The sequence below is a fragment of the Zingiber officinale genome, chromosome 6A, assembly GCF_018446385.1.
Source record: "Zingiber officinale cultivar Zhangliang chromosome 6A, Zo_v1.1, whole genome shotgun sequence".
In the NCBI taxonomy this organism is placed as follows: domain Eukaryota; kingdom Viridiplantae; phylum Streptophyta; class Magnoliopsida; order Zingiberales; family Zingiberaceae; genus Zingiber; species Zingiber officinale.
This window is the reverse complement of record NC_055997.1, coordinates 116,968,419-116,992,324: the sequence shown is the minus strand read 5'-3', so window position 1 is coordinate 116,992,324 and position 23,906 is coordinate 116,968,419. Positions and strand designations below refer to the sequence as shown.

The following is a 23,906-nucleotide window of genomic DNA, read 5'->3' as shown; positions in this document are numbered from 1 at the left end:
AGTATCCACAAGTTATTTATCCCCAACAATTCATTATCATGAGACTCACAATAAAATAAGACAAATAAATCAAGCACATATGTGACAAAAGATGATTTATTCATCCCTACCAATCTGTCCCTAAACCCATACGGAGGACAAATAAATCAAGCACATGGCAAGCCCAGGAGGGAGAGTATCCACCAAGACCTGCTTTGAAGGTGATATCCATATCCTCGTGATTACTCTTCTTTCCTTTGTAAACATCCCATGAAAATAGAGGAGCTCTCAATTCATGAACTTTCTAGGTTTTTAATTTACCAGTCCACAAAAAGCTGCTAAACCGTTGTCACCATCACTTGACATTGATAATAATCATATATAATATGCATGAACAAAGTGACATTGACAACAATTCAAATGCGACAATTTATCAAAAGGCGCATTTGAAAATCTGAATTTACCAAAAAGCATACACTACTTTGGTATTTATCAAAGAGCACACTTTTTTAAAAGCATTTCCTATTTTACCCTCATGATAATTTGACTTTTTCTATTGTTTTTCTTTTCTTCATTATATTTCTCTCACTTCTCTCTCTCCTCTGTCGGCAGAATATAGAATAACATTAGTCAATCTTTAATCACATTTTAATACATTTGAAGAAGCCAAAATAAATAATGGACACCAGATTTGGACTCCTTGCAATTTTAAAAATCCACAGGAACTTAAATGGGTGCAATCGGAGCTTTCTAGGTCGATCAGTGGGTTTCGGTCAAAACCCACTGATGGACCTCGAGAGTTCCGATTGCACTCATTTCAGTTTCTAAAATTACAAGGAGTTCAAATATGGTGCCATTATTTATTTTCTATAGATGTTAACAAGCAAAATCAAAGAATCGGCATAAAAGCTCACGTTGGGCCTGATATGATTCCATATCAGGCCCACGTTGGGCCTGATTTGAGTCCATATCAGGCCCAATGTGGTTTTTGCGATTCTTTGATTTTACTTGTTAACATCTATAAAAAACCAAAATAAATAATGGACACCATATTTGAACTCCTTGATATCAGGCCTAGTCCAACATAAAATCAAAGATTAAAACAGTATGTGAATCAGATTAACACACATTTCTATGAATTTCTAAAATTACAAGGAGTGAAAATATGATGTCCATTATTATTTTGGCACTCCTAGTCTAGAGGTTTTGAAAACCCTAAATCTCTTTCTTTTTTTTCCTTTTTTGTTTGGGCGTGATACGAAGAGATATCATGCCCGTCAACCTGATATCTCTTCATATCAGGCCCAATGTGGGCCTGATATCTCCATATCAGGCCCACATTGGGCCTGATATGGGAGATATCGGGCAAGATACAACAAAATAAAAAAAAAAAAAGAAATAAAGAGATTTTGGGTTTTCAAAATCTCTGGTCCACCACTGTCAAAATAATAATGGACATCATATTTTCACTTCTTGTAATTTTAAAATGAAATGGGTGCAATCGGAGCTTTTAGGTCGATCGGTGGGTTTCGGTCAAAACCCATGATTGAATTCATTTCGATTTCTATGGATTTCTAAAATGGCAAGGAGTTCAAATATGTGTCCATTATTTTTTTATAGATGTTAACAAGTAAAATCAAAGAATCGACATAAAAGCCCACGTTGGGCTGATATCATTCCATATCGGGCCCAACGTGAACCTCAATGTGGGCTTTTAGCCGATTCTTTGATTTTACTGTTAACATATATAAAGTCAAAATAAATAATGAACACCATATTTGAACTCCTTGCGATTTTGAAATCCATAAGCGAAATGGGTGCAATCGGGCTCTCAGGCCGTCGGTGGGTTTGGCCAAACTCGATCGATCAAAGCTCGGTGCACCATTTCTATAATTCTAAAATTACAAGGAGTAAAAATATGATGTCCATTATTAGGCACTCTTAGTGGTGGACCAGAGGTTTTGAAACCCTAAATCTCTCTTTATTTCTTTTTATTTTTTATTTTTGTTGTTACTAGGTGATATCTCTCATATCAGGCCCATTCGGGCTGATATGGGGAGATATCAAGCCCAACGTGGGCATGATCCATTTAGCAAACAAAAAAAAAAGAAAGAAAGAGATTTAGGGTTTTCAAACCCTCACTAGGAGTGCTAAAAATAATAATGGACACCATATTCACTCCTTGTAATTTTAGAAATTCATAGAATGAAATGGGTGCGATCGGGCTTTACAGATCGATCGATGGGTTTGGCCAAACCCACCGATGGATCTGATGCACCCATTTCTATGGATTTCTAAAATTGTAAGGAGTTCAAATATGGTGTTCATTATTTATTTTGACTTTTTATATATGTTAACAAGCAAAAATCAAAGAATCGGTAAAAAAGCCCACATTGGGCCTGATATAGACTCAAATCAGGCCCAACGTGGGCCTGATATGGAATGATATCAGGCCCACGTTGGGCCTGATATGTAATGATATCAGGCCCACGTTGGGCCTGATATGATTCCATATCAGGCCCAACGTGGGCTTTTATGTCGATTCTTTGATTTTGCTTGTTAACATCTATAAAATGCCAAAATAAATAATGGACACCATATTTGAACTCCTTGCAATTTTAGAAATCCATAGAAACTGAAATGGGTCCAATCGGAGCTCTCTAGGTCCATCAGTGGGTTTTGACCGAAACCCACTGATCGACCTAGAAAGCTCCGATTGTACCCATTTCAGTTTCTATGAATTTCTAAAATTACAAGAAGTGAAAATATGGTGTCCATTATTATTTTTGGCACTCCTAGTGGTGGACCAGAGGTTTTGAAAACCCTAAATCTCTCTTTATTTTATTTTTTTATTTTTTGTTGTTACTAGGCCTGATATCTTCCATATCAGGCCCACATTGGGCCTGATATGGGGAGATATCAGGCCCACGTTGGGCCTGATATGAAGAGATATCGGGCATGATATCTCTTCATATCAGGCCTAAAAAAAAAGGGAAAAAAAAAGGAGAGATTCAGGGTTTTTCAAAACCTCTGGTCCACCACTAGGAGTGCCAAAAATAATAATGGACATCATATTTTCACTCCTTGTAATTTTAGAAATTCATAGAAACTGAAATGGGTACAATCGGAGCTTTCTAGATCGATCTGTGAGTTTCGGTCAAAACCCACTGATGGACCTAGAGAGCTCCGATTGCACCCATTTCAATTTCTATGGATTTCTAAAATTGCAAGGAGTTCAAATATGGTGTCCATTATTTATTTTGACTTTTTATAGATGTTAACAAGCAAAATCAAAGAATCGGCAAAAAAACTCACATTGGGCCTGATATGGACTCAAATCAGGCCCACGTTGGGCCTGATATGGAATGATATTAGGCCCACGTTGGGCCTGATATGGAATGATATCAGACCCACATTGGGCCTGATATGATTCCATATCAGGCCCAACGTGGGCTTTTATGTCGATTCTTTGATTTTGCTTGTTAACATCTATAAAAAGCCAAAATAAATAATGTACACCATATTTGAACTCATTGTAATTTTAGAAATCCATAGAAACTGAAATGAGTGCAATCGGAGCTCTCTAGGTCCATCAGTGGATTTTGACCGAAACCCACTGATCGACCTAGAAAGCTCCGATTGCACCCATTTAAGTTCCTGTGGATTTCTAAAATTACAAGGAGTCCAAATCTGGTGTCCATTATTTATTTTGGCTTCTTCAAATGTATTAAAATGTGATTAAAGATTGACTAATGTTATTCCTATATTCTGCCGACAGAGGAGAGAGAGAAGTGAGAGAAATATAATGAAGAAAAGAAAAACAATAGAAAAAGTCAAATTATCATGAGGGTAAAATAGAAAATATTTTTAAAAAAATACGCTCTTTGGTAAATAACAAAGTAGTGTACGCCTTTTGGTAAATTCAGATTTTCAAGTGCGCCCTTTGATAAATTGCCCATTCAAATGAGGTGTCCGATATTAAAATCCATATAATTAAAATAAAATTAAAACAAAAAAGATTTAAAAAATAAAAAATAAAATTAAACAATTATGAAATTTTAATAAGATATTTTGATAAATACTTCTAATTTGCATCATTAATCTGACAATTTTAACTAGTGGTATTCATGAGAAAAAGCTAGGTTTAAAATGATATATATACCATATCAAATTACATACTTTAGAACAATAAAAATGATATTTCGTAATTTAAAATCATAGATACAAATTTACGAATGAAAATCTGTATGCTATAAACATAGGTTTTACTATAATGACAACTTAAGCTAAAATATTCTTTTGGAAGTTAACTTACCATACAAACAAAATTTGTCTTTCATGAATTTTAATTAATTAATTTGTTTGTAATCTAAACCGGACCCATATTTCCATGCTTCTAAACGCCGATTCCATGTGTATTTGCCCCTCTTTGGGAGATACTTTATCCATGGCCTTGTAAGAAAGAAAAGGCATGCGGTGAGTGATTGAGTTTACAAAGAAATAAGAAGAGCAGATAGTTGTATCTAGGTTACATACCTAACAACAGGATCAATGTAGCTTGCGAGAAACGTGTACAAGCCGAGCATAAAAAAATGAAGAGACCAGTCGAGTATCACCTCCAGTCCAACCTGAAATAAAAGCATTGATATTTCTGAATCCTGTTGAGTTAGATAGATTTTATTAAAAGTCAAAAAGCACATACATTTAGCAATTTAATCCAATCAAGTATTACAGTGAAATTGTAGGTATTGTGATTGAAGCTTATTTTGCAATGTCTCTGTCGATTGGATTGGACAGTTAACAAGTGATCGCATGAGAGAACCGAAATTGACATCCTGGTTTAATCCCATATAATGAATTGCGGGCTAATACAAAGAAGTTTTATAAGGTTAGCTGAGTTGTAAGTTTATATGTGTTCTTTCATATTAAGAAATACACGCACCACCCGGGAATAATCCAACTTCACAGTAAGAATACAAGCTAAGGAAAAAAGCAATATGAACAAAAACAAGGATATCACCTGCTTGAATATGGAAGGCAATATTTGGGGTTGGGTTAGCATCACAGAACCTAAGGTCTTCACAAGAGGTTCAAATTGTATCACATCCTACATAATTAAATAAATAAATCGGTTATCTGCTGACCATTTTGAATTTTTCCAGGCAGCAAAACAAACACTTTTTGCAAACGAGATGAAAAGCAAGTGAAACTAAAACAAAGTTTAGTCACCTGTAGAAAGGGTCTAATCACTGCGTCCCCAAGTTTCTAAGGAAAAAATGATTGATCAGAAATATTGAAATTGAAACTTGAGCGGAAATTCTTTTTGATAGATGCTTAAGAAATATTCCTCTACCTGCATAGTTTGGAAATTGAGATATAAAAGTTCATTGATAAAAGTTGGTGAGACCTCAGTATGATCTTTTGCTGACATTGCTCTTTGGAACAGCCATGATGCACTTAAGTTCGGCTGCAATGCTTGTTAGTCCTAACTCAGATAAAAGACATCCATATAGGAAAAGAAGAAAAACTACTAACCATGTAAGGGTTTAGCATACTCAAATTATATGCATCGAGGAAATTTCCCGTCACTGCATCACATATACCTTATTCTCCAATACACGGAAATGATAGTTAGATTTTACAGATCTGGTTGACCTTACTACAGTAGACAAAGAACAAGCAGAGTTAAATACCATATAATCTGATGAAGTTGAAAGATAACTAATTAAGATAGTCTCTTTTTGTTAATAGTCTTATAGCAACAAACACAATCACCCATAATCTCATGCTGTTCTCTCAATAACTATGACCCAGATGAAAGTTAATTTATAACAAAAACTTCTGAATGACAATCTTCCAGAATAACAATGTATCTTACCATTTGACAACCGGTTAAGGTGCCTGCTCATACTTCCAAAACCACCAAAAGACACCGGTGATTGAATACCACTGGCATCACCAACCTGAAAAGAAAATGATTGATGAGCATGACGTAGGTAATTATAGAATTTACTCATCAAAATAACCATTAACAACAAGAAAAACCTGTAATATGCGATCAAAAGCTGCAGGCAAGGGGCTGTGTAGCGGAAGAGATAAGAACCCAGCATCAGAGGAAAGATAAAGTTATCAATGTTCAATAGAATGGAATATATGATGAAATAGCATTGGCTTTCCAACAGGAAAGAGAAAGTAGATTTACTTTTATATTGATACTGATTTAGAAATTTTACATACATTGAATGAAAGAACTTAATGAAAGCACAGGAGTTGATTGACTTAATAAAGGGCACATAATGATGACCAATATTTTAGATAGTTAGAAACTACAGACTGATACAGTATCATTAACAGAATAGTTATTGATATCTAAAATCGTTGGTAAACTGTCATTGAAAAATATACTTCAAAACCTGAAGTTGTCTTTGAACCAAGTTTGAATATTGCCATAAATAATAATAGTGTGCACTAAAATAAACAGTTTAATGTTGTGCATCATATCTTGAACAATAAATGCAGGCACAGCTATATGTCCTAACAAATGCCTCGGAATTTCAACTGACTTCAATACAGAACCATAGCTTTTAATAACTGTAGTGGCCATTGTATTTCTTCCCTATTGACAGAGCCACTCAATCTCCATACATTTCAAGGCAGATGAGTTCTAGAGGATATGAGTATCCATCAACATAATTAATAACACACTCATAGCAAACTACTTATTGTCCTACTTATTTAAGCATTCTTCAGTTTGGACCTGATAAATTTACCTCCGACAGTTGCTAGAATACAGATAGCCATGAGTTCAAAGAGAAACTTCAGTAGTAATAAAGTGAAAATAAACAAGTTATAAAGATTAAAAAAAAAAAGCCATTATCACAATCTACCTGTCACGATATGTAGGAAAGATCCCGTATATAACCCTTAGTATCTCCAATCTCTCTATAGGTACACCCTTCAGCAGAAACATGATTACATGTCATTTTTTTAATCTCTGTTATAGTATATGCAAAATTTGTTACTACAGGGATTTGTTTGAATGCTCATAAACAAGCAATAATTTTGTCCAACCTATCAGAGTCCAGGAAAAAATTATGGGGCCTAAAATTTATACGCATTAATCATGGAAACCCATTAATATAAAAAGCCAAAAGTTGAGCAATTTCTCACGATCTCAAAATTCATCCTTCTTATGTAAGCGCAAAATCCAATTCCTTTATCTTGATATAAAGAAGTATCAGATGTTTCACCGATTTTAAGTTGACCATATATTAATTATCACGCTTTTTCTAGGATGAGCTCTCTTTACACATAAGTGACATCACTAGTCATCGATACATCCATCATTCAATAACACAAACTTATAGCCACATGATTTAAAGGGCATTGACTCCACTATTGGTGAGTTTGATGTGTAGTAATACTTTTGTACTCAATTACACACACCTGATAAGATGGCAAAAGATCCCAATAATCTTCAAAAAGGTCTTCTAACTTTGGGGATCCAGGTTTTGCTTGAACATAAGTGAACAAATAAGTAGTTCGATCCGTGGGACCAGAACCAGCAGGAAATGCCTACATAATCATTCAGGTTAGAGACATAGATGATCAAATAAAGCATACAACAATCAAATCTACAGAGACCTGAAGTATGTTACTCATAAAGTCATAATAACCATAAAAAATGCATGGCCAAAAGGATTAGCATGTCATACACCTCTTTTTAAGAGCAACAATCGGTTGTTTGTATTTTACCAAGTCACTTAGTGTGACTCTTTTGTGTGTGTGCATGTGTGTGTGTGTGTGTGTGTGTGTGATAACATGTGCTATTATAGATATTTATTCTTCAACTTAAGGGAAAGTGTTGGTGTAAATTAGTCATTATTCACCTACACATGGCTAATTAGCATATGCAATATTTGTTTTGGATCTTATATATACATTGAATGGTGAAATTACATGATTCTGAGTTCTGACTCAAGAAACATATTACATCTTTCTACCTATGTCCAATTTTAATGTAACATTACTATGTTGGTTGATCTGCAACTGATGCAGGAACCTAAAGTTGACTCTGTCATAGTGTATTTGCTAAAAGATCAAACTAAGTTGAATTTATTGTGAAAATATTGGATTAACAACTACTATCTTCTTTCTAATTAAGATATCATAGTGAACTAGCTGACTTACCTCCCAAAAGTACTGCAGTTGAGTATCTTCAATTTTCTTTGAAGATGAACAAGAGAAAATAATATCACTTGAAGTGTTCTCATCAAAACCACGTGAGCAAGAACCAACAACAAGACATACACCATCTGGTTTTCTGCAAGACCTGATCTGCAAAGGCGACAAATTTCAGCCTAACAAACCAACATTTGATACAAGACTAAGATGATAAACCATACTTCATTTATTAAGAAAAACTAGGTAAGAACTAAAAATATTGGTAAATTGAGGTTTTATTTAGCTTGGTCTTGGAAAATTGCTTTTGTGAGCATAGGCATCTTGTTTTGAATTGGGTTTGAATGAAATTTCAGCTCGATTTATTGAACAAGAATCAACTGGTGGAAATAATGTGAACCAATGGTTCAGTCAAATTGAACCAGACTCCTAGTGTAAATAAAACACGTCTCATTCCTCTCCTATGCCCCTCTCTCATCTGTTGCATCACCAATAGGATCCCATCAATATGAAATCCTTCGACTCAATTTTCCTTCCTTACCCTTATGTGTCCTATTGAAGCCACCTCACTAGATCACGAGAGATTGCAAAGAAATTGAGCAAGCCTTTCAGAGCCCTAGACTTTGGACTTCTTCCTCGTGGCCACGAGATCTATGATACTACTATAATTAACCACTGCCAAAAACACATGTTCATAATTATCTTAATTAGGTTATTCTTACTAATTGAAACTCTTAATCTTGGATACTGCTATTCATATCATGATAAGTAATTTTTTGTCGAGCGCAAATGTCAACTTATGCTTCAATTTCCATTGTACTACAAGATTTAAACTATGAAAAGAATTGAATATTAATAAAGCTAACCAAAGATATTTATTGAAGCAATCATCATGAATGCAAACTTCACCGGTGGAAAATCATTAAATCTATGATTCTGGCAACAGGCAAATGGTAATTTACAATGTGAATATGATAAAGTTCAAATGCATAAAAAGGAGACTTACTTGTTTTACTATTGGGGAAAAGTTGCCCATTGAATCAATAATAAGACGAGAATATAAGCTATCACCATTTGTTAGGTGGACAATCTGAATGTATAAGCATCATCTTAGCATTTATTACCATATAATATTTTCCCAAAAAACAATTACAAATGACAATATATTGGTAGAGGGACAAGTAACTAGACCAGGCAGCAAGCAATAACATCAGGAAGTATGTAGTTCCACAAATTCACATGGGGAAACTAATTCTGTCCCTAACTTGATTCCACAATGCCTGAGGAATGCCCTGTTCTCTTCCAATACTCACCAAATCAATGCCCCAAAACATCCAAAAAGATCTATGAAAGACATGACTTGGACGGTTTAGACACTCCGGTTAGAAAGGAATTGAAAATGTTAAGGCAGATAAGACATGTTAAACAACCCCCTGAAATCATAAATTGGTTGATCAACCAGGCATCCTCGTGGCAAAAATAATGTTTTTAACAAAGTAGATGACGATGCATACATGTGTATATATACAAACATATAGACATACTCTTCCAGTATTTAGCTTTCCTTTCCTTTCAAAAATATGTACAACCTTGGCATTAAAGAGAAGAAAGTCTGAATCAAATTTGAGCTTTCTAAAAACATGATAAATATTAGATTTTGCCTTCCTTTTTTCTTACCAATAAGAGAAACACATTTGGCAAACCTTGTTTCAATGGTTCACATAAAGAGATGAACAATTATCAAACTGACAAGGATAACTCTGAAGGAGTAAAACAGTTTGCAGTGATGCAGTCATCTAATCCTGAAATGATAGTTGTTTCTCTTCTTTGAAATTTAAATTGATATTTTTTAAACCTTTCACTTGGAGCTTCATACACAAGGTCTAACTTTGCAAATACATAATGATCCTTTCTAAAAGCGGTGGAGATGGGGCGCTGGACAAATGGCTCTATCGTTGACGGGGAGAAAACTCTGAGATGGAGAAAAGATGACACCTGACACTCCTTCCTATGCACATCACAAAGAGAGCAAAGGGAAATGTTAGAGCGAGAACCAAGGAGGGAGTCCTAACGCAGGCACTCCGACGCTCAAGTCAGTACGGTACCGGAGCGAAAAGTGAAGAAGAAGATGAATAGACGCGTGCATGTAAGAACATGTAGTAAAACGCTATCAAGTGTGTATCCAAACATACTTGGTTAACGGAGAGAACCCCTTTTTATATTGACCCTTAGAACCTCCGTAATAATGAGGCATCAGAGAATGTCTGGTGTCAGAAAATGTCGAGTAACAGAATATGTACAGCGACCCTTGGAGGAAGGTTTCATTTCATGCATATGAACCGTCCTTGTAGCCCCCGTATAATGGGAGGCTAAGAATGTTTGATGTCAGAATATGTCAAGTAACATCGGGCAATGGAAGTTGTATGGCCATCCTCGAAGGAAGGTTCCGTTTCATGTATATGTCCTAGTGGCGGAATATTCCCTGACGAGTAGCTGTTATTCTCTGACAGGTTGTTATGATTTCCAGGTAATGTTATCTCCTGGAGGCAATCCGACCGGCCTAGTAACCGACCGGCTGTAAGATTGTTATGAGAAGTGGGAACTGAATCCCTTAAGTCCAACCGGCTCTTGGGCCGACTGACTATATGCTAAGAGTTATACTGTAGGAGCGAGGAGCTGGCCCCATATGTCCGATCGTTGCTGGAGCCGACCGAGTATACTTTGTGTATCTTGGCACTAAGGAGTGGAGCGCTAAGTCCCTTAAGTCTGGCCGGCTCGGACCAACTAATCATATGCTGAGAGACTTATGCTGAAGCCCGTAAATCCGACCGGGGCTGGAGCAGACCGAGTATACTCTGTGTGTCTTGGCACTGAGAAGTGAAGTGTTAAGTCCCTTAAGTCCGACCGGCTCTAGGGCCGATCGGTCATATGCTGAGAGACTTATGCTTGGAGAATTAGGGGCTGGACCTTGTAAATCCGACCGGCGCTGGAGCCGGCAAAATATACTCTGTGTATCTTGGCACTAAGGAGTAGAGCGTTAAGTCCCTTAAGCCCGACCGGCTTCATACTAAATGCCTTAGCGCTGAGGAGCGAGGAGCTGAGCGTCGGTGAGAGTGGCTCGTTCAGTTGCATATGCTGACTCCGACTGCCACCTCACCATGACTTTGACTGCCACCTCACCTTGACTTTGACTGCCACATCATTTTAACCATCAATCCCACATACCTCTAGGTCTACTCACAACATACCGTATCACATAACATTAAGGGTTGGTAGTTATCCTTCTTTTTGATGCAAATACCTAACATAAGGTCTAACAAAGGAGAAAAAAAATTGCTCTGATAACTGATGATCATTATTTATCACAGTGTCTCTTACTCCTAGCAATATGCTAGTTTGGTAGGTATCGAGTAGAAATAATTTTCTATTTTTTAATTCCACATCATTCATACTTAAAACTACTTATTGTCATTGATATGTCTATAACTTTTGTGCATATTCACCTAATTTCTAACAATAGTTTGAGTATATTCTTTATTTTTCATCATGATTTTGATAATTAATTGGCTTTTTTTTGGTCCATATGCACTTATTAACAATAGTAGGAAGTTAATAAACCTTCAAATCTTATATCCTTCTTTTTAAAATCATATTTCCTGTTCAAGAAATAGAAAGATTGTAAAATCTTTGGTTACCTATTTATTTTCCTAATTTGAGTTTTAATCATTTAACTTAACAAAGAGGTCATAAAGATAACGTTTTTCTGAGATTTGTTAGTTTTTTTACTCCAAACATATCCAAATTTCCCATATGATCTCAGCTACACTTTTGTCCAGAATTATCACAAAGGTTAGGGTAAACTTGAACACTCTCCAGAACCTTTTAGGATGCCATAAAAAATTAACAGTTCCACACGTTGAAATGGACATGTTCTGCCAAATCAAGAAGTAATTGTAAATTTATAATTTAATCTTGAATGTGCAATACCAGAAAATGGGAGGGTTAACTTACGGCGGCATCATCATAGATGTGTATTCCGCATATAGCTTTTCCTTCAAAAACTACACCACCTAAGGATATAAAGCGCCTTTTCACAGTCTCGATAAGTTTAGCTGGCCTACAACCAATTGGGAATAGTTATGTAGCATAAGCAAATTTTTCTAGATATGCTGCACTTCATACTTCTAACATTTCAGTTTAGAATAGTTATGTAGCATAAACTTTGCAAAATTTTCTACATATTTGGCAATTAATACTTCTAACATTTCAGTTTAAGTAGAAGATTAAGGTTAAGGTTAAAATTTATTGGCTAAACACTTGCACCAAAGTTCCAAGTTTATAGGAAAGGGACCAATATATATGTGCGTGCACAGTTCACTTGATTATCCACCATATGAGTTGATGAGATAATATTGTTTTTTTCTTTTTTGACACTGGTGGGATTTTGGGAATTCAAAAATGTGTCACCTTAGCCATTTTATTTGCAATTCTATATAATTTTGTTATGCTTGCAACCTAGGCGTGATATTATGATTATATTATTTGTTCTCCAAGTGAATTGTACTGAGCTTCATGTTGCCCCTGTAAAGCTACCGATCAAATAGCATAGTCGAAATGTCATGATACTTCTGATGTAACAATCAAAAAGAAAAATAGTCATCCTTAAAGAGTACAACAAGCATACAAATCTTTTTAGTGAGATCAAAGCAATATTCAGGTATGTAAACTCACGAAACTCCAAGATTAAGAATATCCTCAGTCCAAATATCACCTTTCTTCTCAAAACCGCATCTATTCTGCAAGAAAAATAGTAAGGAATAAAAATTCTGTGTATAAATTAAAGAGTCCTTTCATGTAGAAAGAGAATCTCAAAGGCTCACAGGGTTAAACTCAACAGCAACAATATTCTCAATTTCTTCTTTTGAGAGAATGCCAACATCTACAAGTTCAAGGAGCTCTTTTCTTGAAATATTCCACTCTTGTTCTCTCTGAAAAAAAAAAATACTCTTGTACACTACATGAACACGGGAGAGAGAGAGAGAGAGAGAGAGAGAGAGTTAACATATGAAGTGTCTGTTGCTATCACAAATGTGACAGATCAAGTATATGCTATAATTGTACCCCTTTAATCAGATTTCTTTCAACTATCGCTACACTAACACCTCTGGAAATGAGTGCAGTAGCAACAAATATTCCGAGTGTACCACCACAGACTAAAACATCAAAAGCACGTCCAGCATGTTCCTCCATATCTAAAATCATAGATGAACCAGGAACACGTGAAACAACTTCAGGAACCTTTTCTTCTTCTGAAAAAGAAGTGGAAATGATTAAGATAGAAAAACAGTAATCCAATTAATCTCTATAACTCTAATACTCTTCGTCCTTACAAGAATTAGACATTGACAATTATGCGTAAACAATCCAGATGATCATATCAATGGATCAGATAAGTGTTTTATTTAGTTGTGGCAATGAAAATAGATGATGACTAATGAAGGTATTGTAAAATATTCACTATAAATATATAATACCATGGTTAGAGTTCCTACCCAAAACTTTAATAAAAATTCAACCTTTTTGCTCTGAACATGGAAGGAAGTGGAGAAGATAATGATTCTTTTGTGTTCTCTTTTAATAGTGATATGAATTGAGAAGAGAGACCATAATTGATCTTTCTTTCTTTCTATACTGTATAGTATGATTATTTGTGTTGTCTTTTTTTGTAAATAATTTACTCATTAAGCATGGTGTTGGGCAATTCTACAGGACCAAAAGAAAGTTATCCAATAATGTACCCTATAATCGAGGTTGAGGGATGACAAATGATGGGCCTTGGACACCATACAAGACCAACCCTGATAATAGCAGGCTCTTTCTTTCCTTTGACTTGTCGAACAAACATCTCTAGAAGAGAACAAAACAAAGCAGATCTATCTACCATCTCAAAAACCAGAAAATTGTCTATAATGCAACTAGGTAGCAGAGATAGGGACACAATCCCCATGGTAAAAGTTATTGAGTTGCAGTTTAAGAAACTTTTTACAGTGCTATCAATCAAATACCTTCGCTAAGATGAGCTTCAAAGGTAGCATGTCTACAATGTGCATCATCTTTGGCAAATGACGCAAAACAGAGCTCAATCGGGTCGAGAAGAGGAAAGCACTCCACCTCTTCTTCCTTGTCCTATTCAACATTAATCAGCCCCATAGTATGCTGACCCAAGATAAAACAATCGGTACCAAAACAATCTAGTTCTTAGCAACAACTGAACCCAGTATTAAAGTGATACTTCAACTCTCGCCTTTTATATCTCCATACTTTTGTTCCTTGCATTTGCTCAATAAAATATAGTATCTCTAGATATAATCATGATAGACCTCAATTAATGAATAAATATTCATATGCATATCAGCAACGCCTTACACCGACATGTGGTATAATAATTGCTACCAAAAATAGTTTGGTTCTTACCAACCATTGACCTAGTATCGAATAAGACTTTAAACCTTGGTTATCATATCTCCTCTTTTTCATTAATTATATTTGCTCAGTAAAGCATAGCATATCTGGATTTAATTTGATCGAACTAAGTCAATGAATAAACTGTTGGAGTGTATACTAAAAGCCTAGCTTTTGTATATACATTTATAAGAATCACATTGGTCAAGTGTCTACATTTATATATACCAAATGTAGATGTTCAATTAATTTATATTGTAGATAACATGGTGTGTGGTGTCACACACAGAGGATCATGTTATCAGTACCTTATAAATTATAAACAGTAGCTCACGACCAAGATGGAAAGGAACAAACCATTGGAAGGTCGTAGTGTAATTAGGTATTAGTTTATCTTAACTATATAATTACACTAGTACACTTAGAGTGTATTGAGTAGGACCATTAGAGGTCGTTTCTTTTTATACTGACTTTATAAAGGAACAAAGACCTCAGTTATTATGGAAGTGTGTGCTCTTAATCTTAATAATAATAACAAGCACATATATTTGATATTCATTTCTTTAATTTATCAATGGGTGAAATTTAGTTCGATAAATCAATAAGCCCGATAAGTTGGGAAGTGATATCACTTATAGTGTGTGTTGTTGATTATAGAAGGAAACTGTGTCCTAGTGATCTAGGTTGATAATGTCCCCAAGAGGAGCTCATAAGAATTGTCATGTTAAACCCTGCAGGTGGACTTAGTCCGACATGACGATAAGGTTGAGTGGTACTACTCTTGGACTAAGATATTAATTAAATGAGTTGTCAGTAACTCACTTAATTAGTGGACATTCGACATCTTAAACACAGGGAGACTAACGCACTCATAATAAGAAGGAGCCCAAAATGTAATTTGGGATTGGTGCGGTAGTTCAATAATAGTTCTTTAGTGGAATGAATTATTATTGATGAAATTAAGTTATGTGTTCGGGGCGAACACGGGATGCTTAATTTCATCGGGAGACCAAAACCAATTCCTCCTCTCGGTCCCTATCGTAGCCTCTTGTATATAGAGATTTATACCCACCACATACCCACCTTCTTACCCAACCAATAGGGGTCGGCCAAGCCAAGCTTGAAGCTCAAGCTTAGGGCCGGCCACATTATATTAAAAAGGATTTTATTTATAAATTTTTCTTATGTGGATTCCATGGTTTTAAAAGAGAGTTTAAAATTTAAATCTTTCCTTTTATAGCTTTCTACAAAAGATTAAGAAAGGATTTGAAATCTTTCCTTATTTGTAGATTGAAAGCTAGATTTTAATTTTGAGAAAAACTTTCCTTTTAACCATGTTCATGATTTAAAAGAGAGTTTAAAAATTAAATATTCTTTTTTATAAGTTTCTACAAAAGATTAAGAAAAGATTTAATATCTTTCCTTATTTGTAAATTGAAAGGAGATTTTAATTTTTAGAGATAATTTTCTTTTTGAAAATTATCCACATGTTTAAAAGAAAGATTTTAATTTATAAAATTTCCTTTTTACTAACCAATCATGAAGAGATAAAATTATTGGAGAAATTTTTATAAATTTCTGGAAATAAATTAGGAAGTTTTAATTCTTGTTTAATTAAAACTCTCCTTGTTTTGGGGAAATAAGTGGCCGACCAATATTATTGAAATAAGAAAATTGATTTTTAATAAATTAATTTTTCTTTTTCATGGCAAAAGAATTAAGGAAGTTTTTAATTAAATTTCCTTATTTGTCAAGACCGAGGAATATAAAAGAGGAGGTAGAGGTGCCTTCATTGGAACGACTCTATTCTTTTTCTCTCCCTCTCTTCCTTGGTGTGGTGGTCGGCCTCTTCCTCTTCCTCTTCTCTCTTCTCCTTCTTGTGGCCAACTATCTTGTTCTCTTGGAGTCCTTGTGGTGGTCGGATCTAGCTTGGAGAAAAGGAGAGAAAGGAGGTTTCGTTCTTGCATCCCTTGGAGCTTGGTGGTGGTGGCCGAACCTCATCCTCTCTTGGAGTCTTGTGGTGGCCGAACCTTGCAAAGAAGAAGAAGGTGCTTGGTGGTTCTCGTCTCGGAAGATCGTTGACCACACAACGTCCGAGGTTAGAAGAGGAATACGGTAGAAGATCAAGAGGTTATTTTTGCATACAAAGAAAGGTATAACTAGTAATTGTTTTCCGCATCATACTAGTTTTCTTTGTATTGTTATTTTTGGAAATACCAAACACAAGAGGCATATGATTCTAGAGTTTTCGAAATAGTTTTTTTTGAGTTTGTGTTTTCTTCTTTTTCGAATTTGTGATTCAATTGTTCTTTTTGGTTAACCTAGAGTTATTTAAGGAAATAAATATTAGCTTTCCTTAAAAGGCTTTGCCTAGGCGGTGGTGGTTGCTCCCATATTCAAGAAGGTCATGTGCCTCGCCATGCAGTCCTGGAAGCCAATTTTGGAAATTAATATTTATGGAATTAATAACTTAGGTGGATTTGAATCAATAGTGTTAAGTTCCGCTTGCGATTCAAATCTAAACCATTAAGAACAGATAAGTTAAATTTGGAATCAATGATGTTAAGTTCCGTCTGCGATTCCTAATTTAAATTCTAAAGAACACAATAGGTTATTTAAGGAAAGGTTCGACACTTGTACAAAATTTTTGTACAGTGGAGCCGGTACGATTTTCCTAGGACTAACCAACATAAACTTCCATAATTTTCTTGTGCTTAGCAAGGTGATAGATATTTTGGGCATAAAACTATAATTTTAATATACCAAAATGCTCTCTGCAAGTGTTTCCTAGCATTGAGACTTGTTTTCCAATAGATGAAGTAGAACAAAATAATATAGACATTATTTTTATTATTAAAAGAAGAAAACTAATGTGCCAAATATCAAAAGGATTTGACCTTCACTAACAATGTAGAGTTTTTTCAGCAAACAAAATGAAAAAGAAAAAAATGCAGTGTGTAGACTAACCTAGTGATGTTGAAAAGAGACTTGTCCATGCTTGGTCTAGTCTCTTCAAAGCATCATACGAGTAAGCTCCTCCAGCACCACCAACTTCATTACTTGATGAAATCTTTTCCATGATTTTCTAATATGTTTTAAATTTTGTCAAAAACATTGATACTGTCAAGAAGAAACTATAGAAATGTCATACAAAAGAAGAAGAATTTCAGGCAATGGAACAGAACAATACACTAAAACAACACAACCAAGAATACCTAGCTACAGGCCTAAATCTATTTAGAAGGGAAGAAGCAAATAGAAAACGAGAAAAAAATATAACAAAAGACAAAGTCACAAGTATGAATCATTACTACCATAAATTATGCAAACAACTAGGTCTTGTATACTAGAATAAATATATGAACACGGAATGGTTCAATTAGAACAGAGGCACATAATAATTACCCTATCCTATATTGAAGAAAGGTTGCAGCAACTTGGCACCACAGAAGCAGTATATATTCATCCAATGAGAGCTTACACCTAGAAAGTTGAGTTACACTTGTTCAAACATGCAAGTCCACGCTTCCGTTCCCAACCTTTTGCAGCTTCAATAAGTCAAATGAAAATATTTCCATCGCAGTGCTTTATATATACATATATCATCACTGTGGATGCAGTTCTAAGAATTTATTAATAATTAACCCAAAAAAATATCTATGAATTAGAAAGGTAGATAGATGCGCTCGAATAAGTTTAAAATATTGTAGCCCTAGCCACTGCATCATCCATTCGTCTTCCTCGTACCCTCATAACCAACCACCTTTTTCTCTTCTACAAGTAAATTCCTAGGCCGTTAAGGATATAACCGGAATATTTCTTCGACTCAGGTCAATTACCAAAGCTGAGTTGCGATGGACTTAAATTAAAATCATCAACGGTGATTCCAAGGATTTGTGTAAACGAGGAACAGGGAGAAACTTACCTTGGTCCTCGAAGGAAGCGCCGCGCGCGGCGGAGACGACTTCCGAGTGTTTGAATCATCTATCCTCCGAGTCCGGTGCGAAGCGGGGAAAGGATGGATGTGCTGGATTTGAAGCAACATTTGCTACCGGAGCTGCGATAGGATTCCTGCTACGATCCTTGAAGCAATGTGTTGTTGACGGCCTATAAACGGAAGCTGATCGGCGGCGACGTGGCCCGAAGCGAACCAGTGAGGGTCGCGGCCAGCTGGTCCATATCCTTCGCAGGTCGAGATGCATCTTACTATCGGCAATTTCCAAAACGGGTATCTAACGAGAGTTTGTTTTTTTAAAAGTAATGTTTAGTTATTTGAATATTTTTTATCGGAATAAATTAAAAAAAATTATTTTTAATAGATAATAAGAGAAAAAAAATTAGATGTTAAAGAAAGTTAAATGTGAGTTAAAAATATTATGAAAAAGAATGATAGAGAGAAAGTATGATGAAAAAATAAGTGTGATGAAAAAGAATAAAGAGAGAGAAAATATGATGACAAAAAATGAGAAAAGAGAGAACATGATGATAGAAGATGAGAGAAAAAATATGATGAGAGAAAAAATATAATGAAAGAAGATGAACAGAGAAAAAGTGTAATAAAAAAATGAGAAAAGAGTATGTGATGGGAGAGATTGAGGAAAGAGGAAGTAAATGAGAGAGAAAGTGTGATGAAAAAAATAGGAAAGCGAATGTGATGGGAGGGATTGAGGAGAGAGAAAGAATGATGAGTGAGAACGCATGATGAGAGAGAAAGTGTGTTAAGAAAAAAGGGAGAGTGTGATGGGAGAGATTGAGAAGAGAGCAAATGTGATGAGATAAAAAGCATGATGAGAAGAAAGAGAAAAGAGAGTGTGATGTGAGAGATTGAGGAGAGAGAAAGTATGATGAGAAAAAAAAAGAAGGAAAAGAGTGTGATAGAAGATATTAAGGAGAGAGAAAATGTGATGAGAAAAAAAGAGGAAAGAAAGTGTGATGAAAGAGATTAAGGAGAGAGATCGTGGTTGATAAAATGAGGAGAGAGAAAATATGCTGAAAGAGAGAGAAAGTGATATGAAAGAAAAAAATTAAATAAATATATTTTGATATTAAGGGGAAAATTTTAATTTTGGGTCAAGGGTATTTCTGGAATAAGAGAATATTTTTGTAATGCCCCAGCCCGGGCGGACCCCACCCGGACCGAACCAGGAACGGCACCAGAATTGCCTATCGGTTTGATGACTAGTTCCACAGACCACCGGAGGTCCTTTCAGCGTGTTTTGTCCTCACTCGCACGCACCCTGGGAAGTTTCTCCAAGCCAAGCACGCTTAACTTTAGAGTTCTTAAGTTTGGGCTTCCGAAAAGGAAGGTGCACCTTGGTGATATGGATAGTAGCATTTAACCTTTTAAGTCATATTTAACCAGAATCTCAGAACCGGGGTATTACAATCACCCCCACTTAAAGACACAACGTCCTCGTTGTGTAACCACAAATCACACCACAAACAAATCCCAGAATCTCCCTCGCTAGGTGGTGCCCTGGTGCTCCTACCACAGGCGCACTCACGGTCGCAAGGTGGCTCTGATACCATCTGTAACGCCCCAGCCCGGGCGGGCCCCACCCGGACCGAACCAGGAACGGCACCAGAATTGCCTATCGGTTTGATGACTAGTTCCACAGACCACCGGAGGTCCTTTCAGCGTGTTTTGTCCTCACTCGCACGCACCCTGGAAAACTTCCCAAGAGGTCACCCATCCTCAGATTTCTCCAAGCCAAGCACGCTTAACTTTGGAGTTCTTAAGTTTGGGCTTCCAGAAAGGAAGGTGCACCTTGGTGATATGGATAGTAGCATTTAACCTTTTAAGTCATATTTAACCAGAATCTCAGAACCGGGGTATTACAATTTTGATTGTTGAAAATAAAGTAATGACTCATTGAAGGGGGGAGACATGAGAATGAGTCATTACCCAATTATAAGGATTCATTACCTTATTTGTATTTCCATTCCTATAATCCAAACATCAACAATAGCAATCAATGATTGTTATTCCCCTAAACCAAACGTCCCTTAAATTTTCGAATTTACCAAAGGAGCTTTCCCATTTTATCCTCCTAAAAATTTGATTATTTTTCTTTTTATTTTCTATCATTTCTCTCTCTTCTCTTTCCTCCTATGCTGCAAAATTTCTTCTCTTTCCTTTCCTCTCTTTTGCACTTCGATTCTTCTAAAAATATTTTAACACCCCTGAGAAGACAAAATAAACAATAGATAGCACCATTTAACTCCTTACAATTCTAGAAATCCACGGGAACTGAAATGAGTGCAATCGGAGCTCTCAAGGTCCATCAGTAGGTTTCGACCAAAATCCACTGATGGACCTAGAGAGCTTCGATTGCACTCATTTCAGTTCCTGTAGATTCCTAGGGTTGCAAGGAGTTAAACGGTATTATCCATTGCTTATTTTAGCTTCACAGGGTGTTAAAATGTAATAAGAAAGAATCGTTAAAATTCTCCACGTTGGGCCTGATATGGAATGATATCAGGCTCAAGTTGGGTCTAATATGATTTCATATCAAGCCCAACATAAAGAATTTTGGTGATTATTTCTTATTGCATTTTAACACCCCTGAGAAGCCGAAATAAATATGGATAGCATATTTGAACTCCTTGCAACTCCAGAAATTCACAGGAACTAAAATAGGTACAATCGGAGCTCTCTAGGTACTCATTTCAGTTCCTATGGATTTCTAGGGTTGCAAGAAGTTAAGTGGTGTTATCCATTGCTTATTTTGGCTTCTCAAGAGTGTTAAAATGTAATAAGAAAACATCATCAAAATTTTCCACGTTAGGCCTGTTGGTGCGGTTTGCACTAACGATTTAACCCAGGTTTTGATGAATGACAAATCAGGTTAAGTTAGTCTGTTGGTGTCTAACACTCTGATCGAGTGTGCAGGAGAAGTCCAGACAGGTCGACGGGCTGACCGGATGTCTGGCACGAAGCCCAGCTAGGTCGACGGGCTAACCGGATAGCTGACAAGAAGTCCAAGTGGGTCGACGGGCTGACCGGACGCTTGGCGAGAAGTCCAGCTAGGTCGACGGGCTGACCGGATAGCTGGCGAGAAGTCCAGACGGGTCGAAGGGTTGACCGGACGTCTGGCAGGTAAGTGAGGTAAGTCACTGGAGGGGAGTGACTGCGAGGACGCGTTCCCGTGAAGGGAACATTAGCGCGAAGATCCGGCTTAGATCCATTTCGGATATCTAAGTCGAGATCGTGACTAGATTCCGGTCTCGAAAAGACGGAATATAAGTCATACTCTTTGCTATTACTTTGTTGAACTTTAATTATGCTAACACTTTGTTTTGCAGGATCTATTTTATCTCGTACTAACCTTGTTTTGCAGGAAAGTTGTTTGCTGGAAAAAGGTGGTCCGGGTGCCCGGAGGTCCGGGCGCCCGGGAGGCACCCGGGCGCCCTGGAGGCAAAAATTATCCTGATCGCGCATCGCCACTTGGAGCTCGCTGGTTGGACTTGCCACGTCTCACCAGGGCGCTTGGAAGGAATCCAGGGCGCCCCGAGCTTCATATAAAAGATGGGGCGGAGGCAGAGATCAGAATCAACTCATATTTCTTAGACTGCTTGCTCTGCTGGTCTACGCTCCAACGACGCCAACGAAGCTCCGACAATGTTCTCTTGTCCTTGTGGTTTTCTTTCTATCGGTATAGCTTTGTTTTAATTTTCATTAGCATTCCTTGTACTGTCTTTTGTAATCATTATTTCGAATTGCTAGTGAATTGCCCAACGAAAGTGCTCACGGAGTACGGGCCTTCGAGTAGGAGTCGTCACAGGCTCCGAACGAAGTAAAAAACATTGTGTTCATCTGTCTAAGCTGTTTTATTTCCGTTGTGCTTAACTCTCTTATTAACGCTGTTTTTCGAATCTATATTCACCCCCCCTCTATCGACGTTTCACGATCCAACAAGGCCTAATATGGAATCATATCAGACCCAACTTGGGTCTGATATCATTCCATATCATACTCACGTTGGGGCTTGATATGATTCCATATCAAGCCTAATGTGAAGAATTTTGGCAATTCTTTCTTAATACATTTTAACATATATGAGAAGTCGAAATAAATAATGGATAGTATATTTGAACTCCTTGCAATCCTAGAAATTCACAGGAACTAGAATGGGTGTAATCGAAGCTTTCTAGATCCATTAGTGAGTTTCAAGTAAAATCTACTGATGGACCAATAGAGCTCCGATTGCACTCATTTCAATTCATATGAATTTCTATGGTTGCAAGAAATTCAAATATGTTATTCATTGTTTGTTTTGGCTTTTCAAATGTGTTAAAATATTTTTATAAGAATCAACATATAATAGAGAGGAACAAAAAAAGAAGAGAGGAAAAAAAAAAGAAACGTTGCATGCATAGGAGGAAAGAGAAGAGATAGATAAATGACATAGAAAATAAAAATAAAAGTAATCAAATTTGTTAGGAGGGTAAAATAGGATACCCACTGTAAAAAGGTGTATCATTTGGTAAATAACAAAGTAGCATACACCTTTTGATATATTCGAAAACTTGGATACACCTTTTGGTGCTTTACTACTAATTTTGGTGTAGCCTAAAACAAAAGTACGTTAATATCCTTTTGTTATTCACACCAAAAATAATTCTAAGGTTTATTAGTAATTTCCATAAATGCATCAATGATCTAGAGTTCGAGACTCAACTGTGGCGTATTATTAAGAATTTTTCTCATTAATCAATTAGAAATCTAGAGTTATCTTTAATCACACATCTTAGAATTGGCAACACTACGAGCAGAGAAGTTTCTATAAATACCTTAGATCGATGATATTAAAAATCATACTTTTCTCAGTTTTTTAGCTAAGATCAAGTATAATATTAAATTAATTTTTTATAAGGGGGAGTTCGTTACAGTAGCTTGCTTATGGGATTCTCGAGCGTTGTCCTAGCATTGCACTATTGCATGGGTCTGATGCACCCTTACCTAATTTAATCTTTTAGCAAAGATTAAGTATAATATTTATTTTTATCAGTTTAGCATCTGATATAAAGAATTAAATTAATTTTTTATAAAAAAGAGTGTTACCTGCACGTGTTCATGTATTATATTACACATGTAAGTAGGGGTGGAACCAATTCTTCTTCCCTCAAATCTCTCCCTGTATTGGCTCACCTGATATAAGGAGCCTAACTCACGCAACATGTATGCACAGTCGCTAATATAATCAGGGGCAGAGACAGGGGGTGATGGTGCGGCCACCCCCCTCAAATTTTAAATATAGGAAGTGTATGAGGTATAGGAATAA

General features: G+C 36.2%; 1 protein-coding gene and 1 pseudogene across 1 annotated transcript; one reads left to right on the top strand and one right to left on the bottom strand.

The window, feature by feature from the left end:
* Window positions 1-4,227: 4,227 nt before the first annotated feature.
* Window positions 4,228-18,842, bottom strand: LOC121997648. Its single transcript, XM_042552168.1, has 18 exons — window positions 18,548-18,842; window positions 17,590-17,707; window positions 13,282-13,469; window positions 13,041-13,148; window positions 12,892-12,956; window positions 12,172-12,277; window positions 9,167-9,250; window positions 8,170-8,316; window positions 7,426-7,554; window positions 6,867-6,934; window positions 6,025-6,058; window positions 5,858-5,942; window positions 5,515-5,582; window positions 5,333-5,446; window positions 5,209-5,244; window positions 5,000-5,086; window positions 4,516-4,607; window positions 4,228-4,431 (listed from the first exon to the last, which is right to left on the bottom strand). The coding sequence occupies exons 1-18, from the start codon at window positions 18,665-18,667 to the stop codon at window positions 4,329-4,331; spliced, it is 1,752 nt and encodes a 583-aa protein (XP_042408102.1). The 5' UTR covers window positions 18,668-18,842; the 3' UTR covers window positions 4,228-4,328.
* Window positions 18,843-23,439: 4,597 nt separating this feature from the next.
* On the top strand, window positions 23,440-23,583 carry LOC121998991 (annotated as a pseudogene).
* Window positions 23,584-23,906: the final 323 nt, after the last annotated feature.

Bases quoted from the DNA above. Each gene is read 5' to 3' on its own strand.
- LOC121997648 (XM_042552168.1), bottom strand. From the start codon at position 18,667: ATGTTGCTTCAAATCCAGCACATCCATCCTTTCCCCGCTTCGCACCGG. The intron at 9,251-12,171 runs GTAAGTTAACCC...TTATACATTCAG, and splicing joins ACATCTATGATGATGCCGCC to ATTGTCCACCTAACAAATGG. The intron at 6,059-6,866 runs GTAGATTGTGAT...TCCGCTACACAG, and splicing joins TTTCCTACATATCGTGACAG to CCCCTTGCCTGCAGCTTTTG.